At 39.2% G+C, this 19,790-nt stretch overlaps 1 protein-coding gene across 6 annotated transcripts in view; it reads left to right on the top strand.

Moving 5' to 3' along the window:
- PAX2 (paired box 2) overlaps positions 1–19,790 on the top strand; it is an 85,349-nt gene that overhangs the window by 58,036 nt on the left and 7,523 nt on the right. For 3 of the 6 annotated variants that reach the window (XM_063961417.1, XM_063961413.1, XM_063961414.1), the window contains exons 7-9: positions 1,394–1,520; positions 16,030–16,131; positions 16,579–16,677. In XM_063961417.1, the coding sequence (XP_063817487.1) occupies positions 1,394–1,520; positions 16,030–16,131; positions 16,579–16,677 (328 nt within the window). The remainder of the gene's footprint in view (positions 1–1,393; positions 1,521–16,029; positions 16,132–16,578; positions 16,678–19,790) is intronic. The other 3 variants (XM_063961415.1, XM_063961419.1, XM_063961416.1) reach the window with 1 other exon arrangement.

Raw genomic sequence — 19,790 nt, 5'->3', positions numbered from 1 at the left:
CCCAGTAGAAGGCCTAATTTGCAGCTAATTACGAAACTGATTTCAACAGCAAGATCAATACGAAAAGGAATTGGAAATGACTAGGCTGTGGTGTCCAGACATAGAGGTGGGGGACGCGGATGGAGAAAACGGGGCAAGAAAGAGCAGAAAATCAGTTTTAATTTAATGTAATATTAATCAGACAGAGTTTTCCTCTCTTTTTGTTTTGGTTGCCCTGTTTATTATCCCTTTGAAAAGGCAGCTGTAGAGAGCAATGTCTGCTCTCCAGAAAACCATAATAAGAAGGCAATTACTAGATTGTCTTGGACAGGACACCCTTTCAAATTCAATGACTCCCCTCCCATCCTTCTGTTAGCCATGTGCTCTGGCCCACTCCCCAATTTCATACCCCACTGCACAGGAAGAGGGAGAATAAGAGCAGGGTGATGGAGGAGTGGCCCTTCCTTTGTATTTAATGAAGCACATCATTCACAAACTCAAATGTTGATGATTTAGGAAGACAGGTGATTTTTTTTTCTATTGCGATATATCACCAGGCAGACCTATGAATGGGAAGTGGGCTATCTCTGGCAGTCCAGCTGTTGTTCCATTTCATTGGGGCATCAACTTCCTATTTTGAAAATGAACAGTGCAAAGGAAAATTGTCTTTCCTTTACATGCATGCTTTGTCAATGTTATTTCATACTTTGGTTGACATTAGACTGCTTTAACCTGAGTTCTGTTCACATAATGGGGTAAGTGATGATATGTAGATTCATTACTGGGAATGAGGGAAATGGTTACAAATGGAGACAGTTACCACAGTTGGGTTGTGCTTAACTATACTTCATTTGAAGCATCTACAGATTTACCTACACTAGGGGTTCTTAATACCAAGCTTGCAAATCAAGTTTGGAATCCATTATTCTGTTTTGTATTAATAATTGCATTGATTTTCTTTATGATACTGTTCTACATTAGATAAGTATTTTTGTATTGTTAAAAAAATCTAATAATTATAAACTTGGTTACTTGTGAAACAGTAATATTAATATGTTATATGCAATTAATATACAAAAGAGGATCCACACTATAGAGTTCTTGTGTTCAGCAAGTCATTTTGCTGTTTTCATTTATTTTCTGTTGACTTAAACCAACTTTCATATCCTTTGTAGCCAAACTCAGTTTTTGGGATGTTAATATAAGGTACAGCACCCTAAATTTACTATATCACATTACAATGGGTTCCACAATGCCTTTGTATTATGTGTAGGTTTATATCCCTGTCCCACTTATCTTTATTTGCACTGGTTGGTTGATTGTTATCTCTTTTAAGAATCATAATTGCTTTTTGTTGTTTATCGACACCTATGGTCTTCACCCTAAGAATTATATCATCTTTGTTGTTTATTAGGCAAATGAATACTCCCTTCCAGCACTAACCCCTGGCCTGGATGAAGTCAAATCTAGTTTATCAGCCTCCGGTAATGCAGACCTTGGAAATAATGTGTCAGGACCTCAGAGCTACCCAGTGGTAACCGGTGAGCTAAACTCAAGCTATAACGCATCTTGTTTAATCTTATACTATCATGTTTCCAATATTATGAGTTCATACTTGCATTGAAAGTGATAAAAGAAAAAATCTGATTGATAAGACAATGAGTTGCATAGGCTTTCTGATGCCCTCTACTACATACAATTCATTCTTAACTTTCTAATGTAATCTATCTATCTATCTATCTATCTATCTATCTATCTATCTATCTATATATATATATATATATATATATATATATAACATTTGAACTTAGAAAGAAAGTGTTCTCCCATCAGTCCCTACTCACTATAAAATAACTTTGCAGGCAGAAATAATTGCAGCAAGTTTCCTACTTTGTGTAATCTATGCTGATATACTATTTCTACATATTGTTTACTAACCATTAGGCCTCATTCTGTACATATAGGTTATTTTTAACCATTTAACATGCTTTATCAATGCCTGCTGAATATGCATTGATGCTAATACTGTATTCCCAAAAAACAATAGTACATGAATGGCCTACAGACATTTAAAGTGGTTTGGGTCAATGTGGAAGTTACCTTCAGACTACACTAGCTTTGTTGATTCACCATAAAATACAATGGAGTTGTACAGGAATGCATCAAGCAGTGAAAAGAACTGAGAAAGTGGACTAGCGGAGAAGTTTCCCATTGAAACCAATCACCTTCTACCTATCATTTGATAGAGTGCACTTGAAAAGTGCCACCTTAAACTTGATTGGTTGCTTTGGGCAACTTCTCCACTCCTTTCATTGCTTGATACATCAACCCCTTAAGTACAGAATACGCTATGCAGGAGGGAAGCATAGAGATGCATTAATAAATGCGCTATTCTCTGTTAATGTGAAACCAATGTACAACGTTTCGTCCAAGTACAAAGGCAGCAGAAACACATCCTTTTATCGATGAGGAATATATATATTTTAACAAATGAGCAGAATTCTCCTTTAATAAGGCTTATTAAATGGCATAAGCCCTGATTTCAGTTTTTGTAAGTAATCTGAGACATAAATGTGTATTATGTATATCAATGTATCCAACAGTAATATATTTGTTATATGCAGTTGCTTCTATGGAGTACGGTAAAAAAAAAAAATAACTTGCCTAGATTGTGTCATGCTAATTTGTTTGTATATTCATGTAATAACGCAGTTCGCATACTGAAACGAATACGGATTTTCACAGTTAGAACAGAATATAAATAATTAGGATTATTTTTTTTATAATTTATTGGAAACGAACATACTGCTGATTATTATTTTATGTAGAGTGATATGTTAGCTGTATGTTTACATCTATGTTGCATAATAAGTATTGGTTAGTAAATATGAGCAAGAAATGCTAACATGTGGTTTTGCAGAGTTAAAGTAAAGCTACTACTAGATATTAAGAGATATCAAAGACTGTGTATAACTGAGATGAATAATATGCATGAAATAACTAAATAATGGAGCAGATTGTCATGTTAGGAGCAAAGTTGCTCATCTAAAGGCCAGTACTCACTGGCCGATGGCAGAGAGATGTGTGCTGAGCGAACCGCTCAGCACACATCTCTCCCGGCGCTCAGCACAGCGCAATCTGTGCTGAGCGCGCGGGGGGAGACGGGGGGGCCGCTCACTTTACCCAGCGGGTGAAGTGAGCGACCCGCTAGATTGGCCTGCATGCAGGCCAATCTAGCAGCAGCGATAGCGATGCGCGGGGCTGCGCATCGCTATCGCTGAGGGGGCTACACACGGAGCGATCGTGCTTAAAATCTAAGCAATCTAGTCAGATTGCTTAGATTTTAAGCAGCGATCGCTCCGTGAGTACACAGCAGAGTGATTGACATCTTAGCTGTGCAGGGATGCTTTGTGTGGATTGGTGGATTCAGACACAGGGGTGGGGACAATGATGTCACCACATAGTTTAAAAAAAACAACGACACTACATTCTGAAAATGTAGTGTCCGCACAATAAGCATTTGTATACATACAGTATAATGCCGGCACTCACTGTACTTTCATTACAAATGTTCCTGGGTGCCATCAGTCTAAGGTACCTACACTTTACCTCACAGCAGACTTTTCTGGCTTGTAACGTTTTATTTATTAGAAATTGTGTCCTGACAAAATGTATTCTTAATAAATGAAACGTTGACAAGCCTGGAAAGCCTGCTGTATACTACGTACAAGGACCTGTGAGTGCAGCAACCTGCATTGATAATATCTATCTATCTATCTATCTATCTATCTATCTATCTATCTATCTATCTATCTATCTATCAATATTTGATAAAGGAATAAAATTCCAAAACGTTAGCGGATACTCACCGTCTTGTGCTGAGTCTTTGTTTGCTACATTGAAATCCGTTGAGTGCCGCCTCCAGCATTCCGTTTATGTCTATTACATTTGGATGGCACTGGGGTCATTGTTATATCATTGTGAGGGCCGGAACCCTTCTGTTTTATATATATATATATATATATATATATATATATATACCAATTTAAAGAAAGTATGCGGCACTCAGAGTCTTTGTGGTGAAAAGCGTGTATTACAAATTAACACTCAAAGCCAACGTTTCGGGGCTGGCACGCCCCTTTGTCAAGGTGAACAGAGATATATATAATACACATGCATGCAATATACAAGCAAAACTGAGAGAAGTTTCTTGACTCTAATACTCCATGGTGTCTCCTCACGGGAGAGTCCTATAGGATCTTGCACATATTAAATCACCCCTATCATTGGGAACAGAAAGAGAATGAGTGTGTTTATGTAAGGAAGTGCAAGAAGTGGTTTTAAAATTGACCTGATTATATTGTAGACACTGAGGTAAATGTGCTGCTCTGTAGAAAGACAGGGGTGTGGTATGGTATGCCGGCGGTCGGGCTCCCGGCGACCAGCATACCGGCGCCGGGAGCCCGACCGCCGGCTTACTGACAGTGTGGTGAGTGCAAATGAGCCCCTTGCGGGCTCCCTGCGCTCGCCACGCTGCGGGCACGGTGGCGAGCGCCACGCTATTTTATTCACGAGGGAGAATAAGTGTCGTATGCCGGATGTCAGGATTCCGGCGCCGGTATACTGTGCGCCGGGATCCCGACAGCCGGCATACTGAAGACCACCCGAAAGACAGAATTAGTGAAAATGGAAGCACTGGGAAATGCAGTAATTCTGTTTGGAGGAGTCTGTACTGCAGTGTAAAGCTCTTGGAGGTAATTTAGGGAGAGTAGTCAATGTGCACCGCAAATCACCTTTATTTATTTATTTGTTACCAGTTAGCCAGAGCCGGCCCTAACCAATATGATGCCCTAGGCAAGATTATGGCTGGTTCCCCCTAGCACCACCGCTGGTTCCACCTCTAACCTTGCACCTCTTTCCCAGCACCATCACCCCTCACCCATAGCAGTCCTTATTTTGGTGTTTGTACCCCTATATTTTAAATAGGAACAGTTCGCACATTTGACGCACAGGCCAAAAAGGGGTGTGTTTTTGCTGGCAAGGGGCATGGCCACACAATAGTAACCCCAATTCCAACTAGGCCACACAATACTGTAACTTTATTCACATTTGATCATGCGATTGTGTCCATAATTCATATTATATCCCACAGTAGTATCACTTTACCTTAAACGTTACTCCTCACAGTAGAGCCCCTTATTCACAATACATCACACTGAATTGCTCCTTATTCACATTACACCACAACCTATTGTTCTTTATTCACATTAGACGACACAGTAGTGCCCTTTCTATACACAACGCCACATAGTAAGGCACCTTATACACATAATGCCACACATTAGTAATGCATTTATACACATAATTCCACACAGTAATGCCCCTTACACATATGAGACACATTATTAATGTCCTTATAAACATAATGCGCCACCTTACATATTATGCCAACCTTTATTAATGCCCTTTTGCACATAATGGGGGTCATTCCGAGTTGTTCGCTCATTGCCGATTTTCGCTATACTGCGATTAGTCGCTTACTGCGCATGCGCAAGGTTCGCAGAGCGCATGCGCTTAGTTATTTTACACAAAAGTCAGGTATTTTACTCACGGCATAACAAAGCTTTTTCATCGTTCTGGTGATCGTAGTGTGATTGACAGGAAGTGGGTGTTTTTGGGCGGAAACTGGCAATTTTCTGGGAGTGTGCGAAAAAACGCTGGCGTTTCTGGGAAAAACGCAGGAGTGTCTGAAGAAACGGGGGAGTGTCTGGGCGAACGCTGGGTGTGTTTGTGACGTCAAACCAGGAACGAAACTGACTGAACTGCTCGCAATGTAGGAGTAAGTCTGGTGCTACTCAGAAACTGCTAAGAAATTTCTATTCGCAATTCTGCTAATCTTTTGTTCGCAATTCTGCTATGCTAAGATACACTCCCAGAGGGCGGCGGCTTAGCGTGTGCAATGCTGCTAAAAGCAGCTAGCGAGCGAACAACTTGGAATGAGGGCCCATGTCCCTTACACATATGCCGCACATTATTAATGCCCTTATACACATAATGACAGACATAGTGCCCTCTACACATTTGCTGCACATTATTAGTGCCCCTATACACATAATGACACACATACAGTAGTACCCTGTTACACATATGCCACACATTATTAGTCCCCTTATACACATAATGACACACATAGTGCCCCTTACACATATGTTGCACATTATTAATGCATTTTTACATGACACACATAATGCTCCTTACACATATTCCGAACACTACTGCACAACCAACCCACTCACATGCACACAGCACTCACATTGCCACTAACACTGTGACCTCTGCCTCTGCTCGGGTACAGATGTGTCCTCATAAATCTTGCCTCAATGCTAACGTCGGGCACCTTTTTTTATGAAAATGCATCTTATTTGCATTGCTATGTGGCTAGGATGCACAAGCAGCTTCTGCTGATTAAAATGATATGCGGCATGCCCACATACTGTGTGAGACTGTGGCTGTATCTGCATATGAAATGCTACACACAGAATATAGGCATGCCGCATATCATTTTAATCAGCAGAAGCTGCTGATGCCCCTAGGCATATCAAATGCCCTAGGCTCTGCAGTTAGCACACACATATTCTGCAGCACTTTACAGAGAGTATTTTGCTCATTCACATCAGTCCCTGCCCCAGTGGAGCTTACAATCTAAATTCCCTACCACACGTATATGCACACACACATTCACACTAAGGTTAATTTGTAGGGAGCCAATTAACCTTCCAGTATATTTTTGGATTGTGGGAGAAACCCACGCAAGTACGGGGAGAATATACAAACTCCACACAGTTAGGGCCATGGTGGGAATCAAACCCATGACCTCAGTGCTGTGAGGCAGTAATGCTAACCATTACACTATCTGTGCTGCCCAGATTTTACACCAGTGCACACAGATTGTCACACCTACTCTTTCACTACAAGTGCATGTAAGTGTATGGAGAGGTGGAGGGCTCTCTAGATGTGCCCTATGAAAATGTGTGTCATATGGAAATCTGCTTCCATTTTAGTACCAGCCCTTTAAAAAAAAAGATCTACTTTTCTGTTTCCAGTGTAAAATACTCATTTATGGCTTAAATTAATCATGAGAGAGAGAGAGTGCACTGGACTGTCTTTATTGCGTGTGTCAATTGTGAGTGTGTTAAACTGAAATACATTCTTCCCGCAAATGTGCTCCTCTGCTGTAAAACAAAATGATGCTATTTAAAATATGATGGAAAGACCAAGGGGTTGAGTGTAGAAATGGATCATTGGAGGAAGTTGCCCATAGCAACCAATCAGTTTCCAGGTAGAATTTATGAAGTACTTTCTATAAGTGATAGGCACAATCTGATTGGTTGCAATAGGCAACTTCTCCACTGGTCCTCTTCTCCACTTTTTTCACTGCTTCAGAATGACATATATGAGAAAATAAGGAACCTAGTCATTTTTCATGATTCCATGTGAACAACTTAATTATATGTGTCACACAGGAAATATGATATCTCCTGCTTATCTTGATGCGGCACGCTGTCCCCATACAATAATATGAGGCCCTAAATTCACCTAGCTCTGGAAACTTCAGGTTTTTGAAACTCGAATGAAGGATCTAACACCGTCTTCAGAAACTACAAAACTACAAACAGCTGAGCAAAGTTCTGTGTATATATTTCAACTTCTAAGTAACACATTTCATTGCAGACTGGGATACATTACTCCTTTGCTGTGACATTAACACGTATAGAGTACAGTATATAGTATTTGGTGTTGTAGAACAGGCATTTCCAACCTTGGTCCTTACGTCACACTAACAGTGCAGGTTTTAGTGATATCCAGGCTTCAGGATTGATGGTTAAGTCAAAATAACTGAGGTACTAATTAAATCACCTGTACTCAAGTATGGATATCATAGGGTCGACAGTCATTAGGTTGACAACTATTGGTCGACAGAGACTAGGTCGCCACCTGAAATAGGTCGACACGGTCATTAGGTCGACATGGAAAAAGGTTGACATGAGTTTTTTATATTTTTTTGGGTGTAGTGTTCTTCGTAAAGTGACCGGGAGCCCCAATTAGTGCACCGTATCCACTTGCATGGTGCGCTTCACTTGCCATCCTACGCTCGGCACAGGTTACTATTCCCAGTCGTAGTCCACATAGATTGTAAAGTATGAAAAAATAAAAAAATTGAATTTTTTTTTAAAAACTCGTCAACCTTTTCATGTGTCGACTTTTGCCATGTCGTCCTAGTGACCACGTCGACCTATAGACCACGTTGACCTAATACATGTCAACCAATAGTGGTTGACCTAATGAGCGTCGACCTAAGTGCTATCGACCTCAAGACCAGATACCCCCTAAAACTTGGACTGTTAGTGTGCCTTGAGGACCAAGGTTGGGAATGCCTGCTGTAGAAGATTCACATAATACTACTACTTATGTATTATGTGTTACAGATCAGCTTTCTTGACAATGCAGTCAGGCGGGCACAAGTACAAGGATTGTTTTGGGAGTGTAGTTGAGTAACCTATGACATAGCTGGCAGGTTGTACATCTACACCATATCATAGCTGCTGCTGTGGCTATGGCTTGTACAGGGGATAGGCTGTTATGTGGTGGAACAGCGCAGTAAATGAGTAATAATAACTCAGCTGTTATGATCTGCTACAGTTCAGGAGTAGGTCATGAAGCACTGATACGGAGGGTAAGGTGAATTACCCAAGGTCACAGCTCACTGTATATTCATGTGGGCTGTGCTGCTTCCTATCACAAAGCAGATGTGCTATAGCAATAAGCTCCCTTGCTCTGTAGAGCCATTGCTAAGGGTACTGGGGTGGCAAAAAAGAGTGTGATTTGTTTTAGTGTGTCTGATTGCATATTCAATAGCCTAGACATGTCAGGCCTTTCCGTTACTTCTTTTCAATGTCATTGAGATGCCTCCGCCTGATCCATCTCGGTCCAAGTGTGAGGAAAGTTCATTGCAGGCTCAGCGTGATACTCCCAGGTGGCACCTTAGTACTAACATGTTCATCTGTATGCAGGATTTCAATCAGAGAAAAGAGCAGCGCAGAAACACTCATTAAGACTCAGTGCTGTTTACCAACAGTAATGAAGGTAAACATTGTAAAGGACAGATTAAGGAAAAAGCTTAAGAAGGGGGTGGGGGTGAGGGGGTTATTTTCTTGCACTTAGGCCATGCTCCAGTTTTTGGAATAATGGTGTCATTAGCCAAAAAAAGGTTGCAGATTATTCTCAATCTTAAAATGTTTTTTCCCCCTTTTTTTACGAGCAATTAAATGCCTGGCGTTATTGATCATTGTTGATTTTATGTCCTTCTATTTGCATAATCTATTAAAGATGAATGATTCACAATGTGATTATTATGGGGAAGGGAAGTACAGGCGTCCCAGATAGTTTTGTCAAGGTGAGAGATGCTGCAATTTTTTAGCTATTAGAGGATAATCTCATTAAGTATCCTTAAAACACAATACTATATATTTGGATCAGAGTCTCACTTTAAAGCAGACACCGTCGGAGATCTTCCTTGCGTTTGCTGAATTTTTTTCCCCCTCCTGAATCATTTTTCCAACTTCAATCGTTTTATTTGACAAAATAATTTAAAATGTGCAGATTCAATAAGAGCTGCCAGCAGGAAATAACATAATAATATAATTTGGTAAATTAAACTGCCTTGTTAAAGAGCTCTGGGTGTCTTTTCTGTCCAGCAAAATCCATTTGTTATATTTCTTGCGAGAATCAATTCCAGTGATAGAACCTAAGCTATGACTACTACAGCATTCTAGATCTAGCCATTTATCACTACTCCAGAATTCTAGAGCAAGTCATTTATTACTGCTTCAGCATTTTAGATCTAATAATTTACTTCCTCAGCCTTCAGTATCAAGTCATTTGTCATCACTTTAGCGTTCTAACTCTCATAATTTATCACTGCAGCATTCTAGAGCCATGTATTTATCACTACTTCAGCATTCTAGAGTTAACATTTGTCACTACTTAAGCATTCTAGAGCTAGTCATTTATCACTACTCCAGTATTCTAGAGCTAGTCATTTATTGCTACTCCAGCATTCTAGAACTAGTCATTTAACAATGCAGCATTCTACAGCCATATACTTATCACTACGTAAGCATTCTAGAGTTATACATTTATCACTACGTAAACATTCTAGATCTAGTCAGTTATCACTACGTCAGTGCACTAGAGTTACATATTCCTTACATTTTCACCATTCTAGAACTATATATCTATCATTACTCATCTATGGCATTCTAGAGCCGTACAGTTATCTATATTTGTAAAGCCATACAGTTTACTATATTTGCAAAGATAAGTAAGGAAATAAGTTTATATGTTATTTTATATATAAAACTTTCACTTATTTTGTTATTCTCTAGTGTTATTGGTTAAGTATAAACACCAAAATGCACCAGCTCCCTGTATTAGACATAGCTCAGATAATAACATATTGGTATGTAACATCACTCAAGTGGATCTATTTCATCATTTTTATATTAGTGTATATTAGTGTATCTCAAAGGCTTTACAGTATACCATTCACCTCAGTGATGTCACTGGTTATTTGTAAATTGATAGGTTGTCTTCTCTGGATTATATAAAGCCTACTGACTGACTGTCTCAGTTGTATGCAGGTGGCAAGTAAATGTGAAAATAACAGGCAGCTTCACATATTTTAGCATTGCATACAATTTTAATTTGGGAATTTTTACATTAACAGTGAGAATATATCATTGGCTGGTAAAGTCTAGACATAACAGTGCTCATTGAGCCTCAATGAGATCATTTTTTTGAAAACAGTGTAAAGTATAACAGGGTAAACCCCTAATAAAGCGGGCATAAAATATCTGTTTAGATTTAGGTACATTAGTCAAGCCTTTGGCTAGCTGTTTTGCTTATTTCTAGCACCGTAAACTTTCTCCAGATCAATTACACGAATATAACTTTTTTCCCTTATACATATTGAAATATTCTGAGTTACATAGAAACATAGAATTTGATGGCAGATAAGAACCACCATCTAGTCTGCCCACACACACACACACACACACACACACACACACACACACACACACACACACACACACACACACACACACACACATACATACTAGGGTTAATTTTGTCAGGAGCCAATAAAGCTATCAGTGTATTATTGGATTGTGGGAGGAAACTGGCGCACCCGAGGAAACCCACGCAAGTACGAGGAGAATATACAAACTCCACACAGTTAGGGCCGTACTGCCAATGTATCGTAAATTTTGGTTATGCAATATTTTTATTTAAACCACCCCCAGGGATCATCTTAGTTACCATTGCCATCTTTTGGAATCAAATGCCAGAGATGTGCCAGCATGGAGACACACTTAGGGCGATGTCTAAGTCTGCAGAATGGAAGAAGGGTTTAGATGCAAAGTATAGGTATGCTATTGTAGTTTTGTAAATTTCCAAAAGCCCATATTTTGACATTTGAGGCTTATAAGGTCTGATAGAATCTATGGGGTCTATGACAACCCCAGTCACTCCCAATAAAAATATAACTGCAAAATAAAAAAGGTAAATTACCAAATACAACTCTATTATTATAACTCTATTATTATTATTATTATTATTATTATTCCCATTAAATACTTGCAGGATATACTACGTATTGTGTGGGTTGTGTTGCGAACTTGCGTGCAGTGACTATGTTAAATTCACAGGTAAACAATGTGAGGAATTCTCAGCAGTGTAATTCCTCTAGTTATTGTTCTTGCAGAACATTTCTGCCTTACTCTGAAACTGTATCCTCTGTGCCCTGACTAAGTGCAAATCCACATCAAGATCACAGTCTGCTGTAGAGCTGCAGTGGTTCAGGAAGTCTGAATTACAAGAGATTACCAATTCACTTTAACAGTCCCACAAACAGGTTTATATTTAGAAAGGATTACAAACTAGAAAACTTGTTTGTCTAAATGGACAGGCAAATACAAACGTGCAGAGGGGCCTGTGTAGCTTGTATGTCCAATTTGTATTTATTTATTTATTTATTTACAAAATGGGAGACGAAAACAAAAACTCATAACTCAGACCAAATATCACAATATCACCATCTCCATGGTTTCTTTTGCTTTCTCTGAATCTCATAACTTTATAGAGACATATATATATATATATATATATATATGAACAATCCCCCGAAGGTTCGCATTATATACAAAGTCATAACTTTTAATGGATAATGCGACCTACATAAGGAGAAGCACTTTAAAATAATTGTTGCCTATTACATAGGTCTCTGTGTTTTTCATATGAAGATGTAGCACGGCTTCCGCAAGATTGATTATACAATGTTGTTGCAGCAGATACAATTATCAAAGTGCCAAAACAATTACAGAACCATTATTTTTTACTTATTTTATACCCTCTTTATTTTTGTTTTGTTGTTTTATATCATTCCATTTACATTTATACATATATTTTTTCTCTTTCTTTGTTCCACCCAACCTGTGTCTGTCTGTCCTCTGTCCATCCATTTCCTTCTTCCTCACAGAGAGTTTCTCCTCTCACCTCTATGTAAAGCAAGAGCCTCATGAAGCTTCCCTTACTCCCTTCACTCCCTCCTCACTGGCCAGCTCGGGGCTGGCTGATCTTCAGCCTTTCCAGATGGCCCTCACGGTTGATGCATCCACACCTACGTACAGCTCCTTCACCCACCATGGCCCTACCTACGGGCAGTTCGGCAGCCAGCCACTCATAGCAGGTACCTACCCTCATGCATAAATCATCTACGTGCTCAAACTGAGTTTATCTGATGATTGGAATATATTGTGCCAAACAGGCCCCAAATAATTACAGAAAGTAAATGAGTTCAGCGGATCAGTAACATATTCCATTTACATTATTGCATTTAGAACTGCTTTGTTTTAGAAGACCTCTCTGCTTCACCTGTATAGGATGCTCAAGGTGAGCTGCAGGTTTTTATTTTCACCCATGATGATAACATTGATAATTCTGGTCATTATTGGAAATCAGTTGACTGTAAAGATCTATAAAGATAGTATTACATAAAATCTCTTAAATAATTCATGAAGCACATACATCTGATATTTTAAAATGCAGAAGCTTTCACCCTGCTTGTCATTAAAGCCTGTAGCTGGCTTTAAGTAACATGAAGTTTGATATTTATTATCGTCGCTGTACACATATCAGACTCATTGCTACTATAGCACAATTATAATTCAACAGGGCAAATAACTTAGCAAAGGAAAGTCTGTATCAGTCTACTTTTCATCAGTTGTGTCTAGGCGGGATCAGTACGAGATCCCGCCGGACGGGATCCCGGAGGTCGGAATACCAACACCGGGATCCCGTCCGACACAATCCCAACAGGGGGCGAGCGCAACGCAGACCCTTGCGTGCTCGCTGCGCTCGGCACACTAATTTATTCTCCACAGAGGGAGAATATGTTGGGATTGTGGCGGTCGGGATCCCAGTGTCGGTATTCTGACTGCCGGGATCCCATCTGGTGGGATCTTGACCGCATCCCATCTAGGCCTATACACACTAGATGAGCCCCCGCCACCGGCGATATTGGCAGCGACAGGGACCCAGCGGAGTGCCGGCATTGGCAAGTGCAGGGGGGGGGTGGCGGGGGGAATGACGCCCATGTTGCATTTGCTGCATACCTGTGGTTAACAAGGACCTCCCTCATCTGTACATATTCAGACAAGGGAGGGGGCCATTAACTATGCACAGGAGCGCGCATCATTAACGACATTGAGTGTACACACTAGACGAGATTGTAAAAGATCTCACTCAGAATGGCCCTTCTGAGCAAGACCTTTTATTTTCTCGTCTAGTGTGTATGGGCCTAAGACAGTCATGAAAGTGCAAAGACAGGGACCATCCTAATGAAAACTGATAAAGAGGAAATACACTGCTGCGGGCCCATTTGTTGCAGGGTTGTATATATAGATGTTTTCTTATTTAGTAGCTGTATTATATTATGTACAAGGTGAGAAGAAGATCTTACAGAGTCATCTTCATTGCTTTTAAGGTCTGTTTTACTTGTCATGCAAAAAACAAGCTTTTAACGTCAACCAGGTTCATATTTCAGTGCTAACGCTTGTGTTGTCAAGCAATGAAAATGTGTATGACGCTATCAGCCAGTAGACTAGTTTTTCCCATTTTAATAGTGTGATTCTTTTTTTTTTGTTTAAACTATTCTTGCATTTATGTTATGCTTTATTTCATTAGCTGAACGTAAGCCTAGTAGCCACTGATTGTTTATTTGCATTTGACCTGGGTTTGCTACTAGCGCCTGGAGATGAGAGAAAGTTGAACAGTTAGAACAGGATGCGTTCCTAAGACAATTAAATGCTAGTAAACCACAACGTTGTATGGGGACACTAGAAACAATGGTGTCTAATGTCAGGCCTGTTTACAAATTATTATTATCATTATTATTATTATTATTATTATTATTACATTATATTTATAAGACACCACAAGTGGTTCATAGCGCCGTACATACAACACACATTAAAACAATACAGGGTACACAGAACTTAATATTACAGTTACTGAAAAATGAAAACACAGCACAGGTGACAATTAGCACCACAGTTCTCAGTACACAATACAGAGAGAGCTGTAATTGAAGTGCGAGAGAAGAGGGCTGTGAGAACAGGAGGGAAGAGGGCCCTGCTCTAAGGAATATACAATATGTATTTCTAGAGTTATAAACTGTTATGTGCATAAACGCCAGTAGTATGAGCTCTTTGGATGGCTGGGATGCTGACATTGCTGGGTCCAGATCATTGTTCTCTAAACCCCTAGTAATACCCTGGTCGGGAACATTATATTGTTGAGTTCCTGAGCTGGACATTCTAGCAGGTCTTTGATGGCACTGAAAGTCAAAAATTTATCAGCCATAAAGTTTTATAAGCATAAGTGGACTAATTACCTCTGCTAGTATTGGATGGAACTTGCTAATAATATAGCAACTTTATCTGGGATTACTGAAAATCAGGATCATAGATTTAGCTTCCAAGTCGTTCTGCCTGAATAAATAGAGGATATTTCCAGATGATTAATGCTGGTTATGAAATGTGTGTTATTTTCTAGTTCCCTGCTATAATCTAGAACAGAATGTATTCTGGGAAATTTTACTGCACTAAATGTGCAGATACATTTGGGATTCATTTGAATCCTGTGGCTGTTTAGCAAAGTTTGGGTTTAGACAACTGAATGCAAGTTTTGATTACTTTCTAATTTTAGGGTGCAGAACAGTTATTGCTTCCAGTGTGTCATAACATAGTGAAATGTGTCCCACTGAAACACAGAGGCTACTGTAATAGAAAATAGTATTATAAAACCATCTCACCACTTAGTATGTAATCAGTATAAATTGTGTATTACCTGTCTTTACCAACTTAATAAGTGTTTTAGTCTTTCAAACATTAAGTTCTAGTTCCTGGTGGATGTTAATTTTATATATCTTCCTTGGCTAAGGTCAACATCCATTACTTGTAGACAGGCTTAGCAGGGACAATCTGCTTAGAATTGGAATAAGGGTTTATGAGTTTCAATTTTTAAACCTGTTTAATTTTCTGTAGCCCTGGTTTTTCTGGCTCCCAGTGACAAACCTCCTGAAGTGCTATGAGTGGCTAACTGACTTATATAGGAATATACTATTAACAATACCCTCATAGGAACATCTTGGATGTACAGTCTATAGTGTCACATTTGTCCCTGATGATAAGTGGAAATAATATGAGTATTGTGTGATTGTCTGACAAGTAGGCTGACTGGATGGACAATGTGTGTGTGGGACATAAGCAAGTGCTACTTGCATTCTAATAACAGGAGACCTTGCAAATGAATTGTTTGGAAGAATTTGGAATACTCAAACAATAATGTTCAATACAAATTAATACATATTTTTCTTTAAACATGAGATTGTTTACAGCTAGTAACAAAAAAATGTGTATTTGTTTTTAGGTCGAGACATGTCAAGTACAACCCTGCCCGGTTACCCTCCCCATGTTCCTCCAACGGGACAAGGAAGCTACCCCACCTCAACCCTGGCTGGAATGGTGCCTGGTGAGTCAAAGTTTTATTTTTATTAATACTTTAATCTCAGTATTAGCATTATCATCAGCAATCAGTGACATACACCACTTTTGTTTTATAATAATCCAGCACACTACAGTTATAATTACATATATACATTGGGAAAGTATTACTGTTTTATACAACTGTTCTCTTGCTAATGTTTGCTGTTAGAGGCCAGGGTCAGCTGATCCCTGTGGTTGCTGTGACATTACCAATAGGCAGAGGCAAATCATCTAATTGGCTGTACTAAATAGAGGTACATGGAAATATTGCATTACACATAGTTTATACAGTATATATATTCACACAGACTGGTCATTCCCTTCTCATTTGGCATACACTAGTTAACTAAGCTTAGAGCTTGAAACACATAGCACGCAGCACTCCACAGGTCACTGACAGGGAAGAGGCATCTCATTATCACTGCATTGACAGGCACCAACGTTTCGGTCCACCATTCGGTCCAGCCTGTGGAGTGCTGCTCATGTCTGTCCAGCTCTAAACCATGTCTGTTTCACTGCAGGACTGGGAGTGGTGAGTCTAGCACATTGTGCCTATCTGTCTGTTGTGTGTTTTGCTTGTGTTCTCACATTGTCTAATGCTAATGCTAGCTATATGGAAGAAAGTTAGTGATACAAGGCCACTGTTATGCTATAAATATATATACAGTCATTTTACTTGTCAGAGTGAATATGAGGTTCCTTATAATAGGACATAACTTATTTAAATTTAGATTTAATATATGTGATTTACTCACCTTGATTATCTTCCATGTAAGAAGCACAATGTACAGGACCATATAATATATATATATATATATATATATATATACAGGTTTCTCTCTGTAGAATAAGCTGTAGACAAGTCAGTGGCAACCTTATGTCTTATGTTGTCCATCTATAGCTTACAGTACATGGCATATCTTGCTGGGACTTGTAGTTCCACAACAATGAAGGGCTTCAGGTTGTCTTTTTCTGTAACTAAGGCCACATAAATGAAATGTCCAGTATGCATACCGTAACCTTTTACAGTCTGTTGTTCTACAGAAATAATAAGATGAAAACATGAGGTTTTACTGGGGTGTCATAAGATATGTTGGCATTGAAGATGTCGACATGTTCAGAATGTTGACAGTTAACATGTCGACATCAAAATGTCGACCCTGACACAATGTCAGTGTTTTCAAAAAGTTGACATTTGAATGTTGACAGTCACAATATCGACCCTGATATTTTAACCTTAAACTAACCCTAAGCCTAATTGCTTCCTAACCCTAACTGCATTTGTCCACGTTCTGAATGTTGATATCCTGACTGGAACCCTTTTACTGACCCTTCTTTACATGACCCCTTAGTTATTCCTAAACATTTATTAGATAAATCCCTTCCAAAAATAAAGGTTTGTTGAAATACTATAAATCCTAATCTTTAATGCTAACATAACATAACCATTTTGATGTTATTTAAACATTTTGACAGAAGTTAAATATAGTGGATGGTGTGGAAAGTGAGTGTGGAACATAGGGTAGAAGTGGAAGGACGTAATCAGTGGCCAGGAGAGGCGGCAGGCATTAATGTAGCGAAGAGGATGAGTGGGAGTGTACAGGCAGATATCAGTGATGTAAGTGGGAGACAAGAGGTCGAGGCTTTGTAAGTGAGTGTGAGAAGCTTGAATTGGATTCTGAAAGGGACGGGGAGCCAGTGAAGGAATTGTAAGAGAGGATAGGTGGAGGTAGTACATTTGGTGAGGAATATGTGCCGGGCTGCAGCATTGAGGATAGACTGGAGTGGAAAGAGTCATTATATATATATATATATATATATATACTATGTAGACAAAAGTGATTGGTATACGAAAAATTTGGTAGCACAGATAGACTGGCCAGCTCAGGGTCTAGACCCTAGTGAGAACCTCTGGGACAAATTGGGGCAATGAGGGCATTCTAGACCAACTCAACCTTCTTCAATGTCACAGCTGGTCTTGTGGACAGTTTGCCAAGAAGGGTGTCTGCAGTAATTACTGCTCGTGGTAGACATACAGTACTGACGTCAACAAAATCTTGTTGATCTATTTGCTGTCAGTGTCCAATCACTTTTGACTACATATGATAGATATATATATATATATATACACACACACACACACACACACACACACTTACTTCATATACATAATCATAGATAGAAGTCGGAGCATATGATGGATACGGAGAATTAGTCTAGTGGATATACACTAGGCTACTATTTCTCTGCACACAGCATTGACAACGTATTCATACCCATGTTTATCTATTCTGAGATATATAACACAAGTAAGACTAAATGCTCCATTAAATGACATTGCATAAAGATGTAGAACAGATCTATATTTTTCACCCCTTACACTTTTACTCCCTAATACACAAGAGTATTAGTTTGAGACATTATTGTAGAATGTAAAGAAAAAGGAGTCCAGATAGGTGCAATGAACCGCTGGAAAGGGCTAGCGGCCAGGTGAGCAGATAGGGGGCTATGGAAATAAAATTCAATGCTGATGAGGAAATTACACTTGTTTCATTAGCGATCATGGAAAGAGATAGCTCAGTTCCTCTTGGTCACAGTTGAGCTCAAAAACTCATTATCCTCCTGTATGCGTCCTTTCACGTCTAGTCAATAAACACTTTCCACTGTCCGCTGGGCTTCTCCCTCCCTCCTGCACACACCTATAGACACATGTATTGCTGCTCTGTTTCCTGCACATTTTACCTATGTCTAATATAATAAATTAATTGTATAATAACAAAGGGCTAATGGGACCTTGTCTGATATTCATGGGAAGAGAATCTAAAATATCTGCTAGGGATAATATCAATAGATATTAAATTGTTTGCATTACTAGGTTATGGGGACAATTCCATTTTCTGCAAAGGGCCTCCTAAGCAGTTGAGAAGGCACTCTGATGCAATATATCTTCCCTCATTTATCCTCATACCCTGTAGACTTTAGCAAGGAAATTAGCAGATTCCATACCTTCACCAATGGTAATGTGCGCAGGATTGACTTACACCATATAAGTGGTTTAGTAAAATGTTTGGGTCAGTGCTTTACATTAGAAACAAGATTTTGCAATCTTGAGAGAGTGACACTGGTCTACATTTGTATGACCAGCTCAGGCTTTGTGCAGCAGTTGGAATAGATGTAACATGATCCAGTACTGTCGGTAGTTACATCCGAACAATACCATATAACAGACTCTTGGTGGAAAAGATTACTATCTCGTTACACAGCCCGAATACAAAAAAAATTGATTAGTTGCAAAGTATTTGTGAGAATTTAGGATATTTTTGGGTTGCTGAATTTAAAAATGAAAGAAGTATTTTGAATTGACTCTAGTTATTGACATAATGGATACCCTCAATGAACTTAGCCGTAACGTGTGCATATAGGAATCTACCAGAACATTCTAAAAGAACACACAAATATTCTAGGTGTTTACTCTGCATGCAATCATTCTAGAATATTCCCCTTCTATGATATAAATGAACTGGAACAGTTGACAGTTGGCAGTTGAGCGGTTCGTGTTGTCTGTTGTATTTTTCTTGTATCCAAAAAATTAAAGCTAGTCTAGCAAAACCAATGTCATATTCGGAATCAGCACCACAAAGTTAC

This window comes from Pseudophryne corroboree, chromosome 3, assembly GCF_028390025.1.
Source record: "Pseudophryne corroboree isolate aPseCor3 chromosome 3, aPseCor3.hap2, whole genome shotgun sequence".
In the NCBI taxonomy this organism is placed as follows: domain Eukaryota; kingdom Metazoa; phylum Chordata; class Amphibia; order Anura; family Myobatrachidae; genus Pseudophryne; species Pseudophryne corroboree.
The sequence above is the reverse complement of the archived record's forward strand: the minus strand, read 5'-3'. Positions and strand labels throughout refer to the sequence as shown.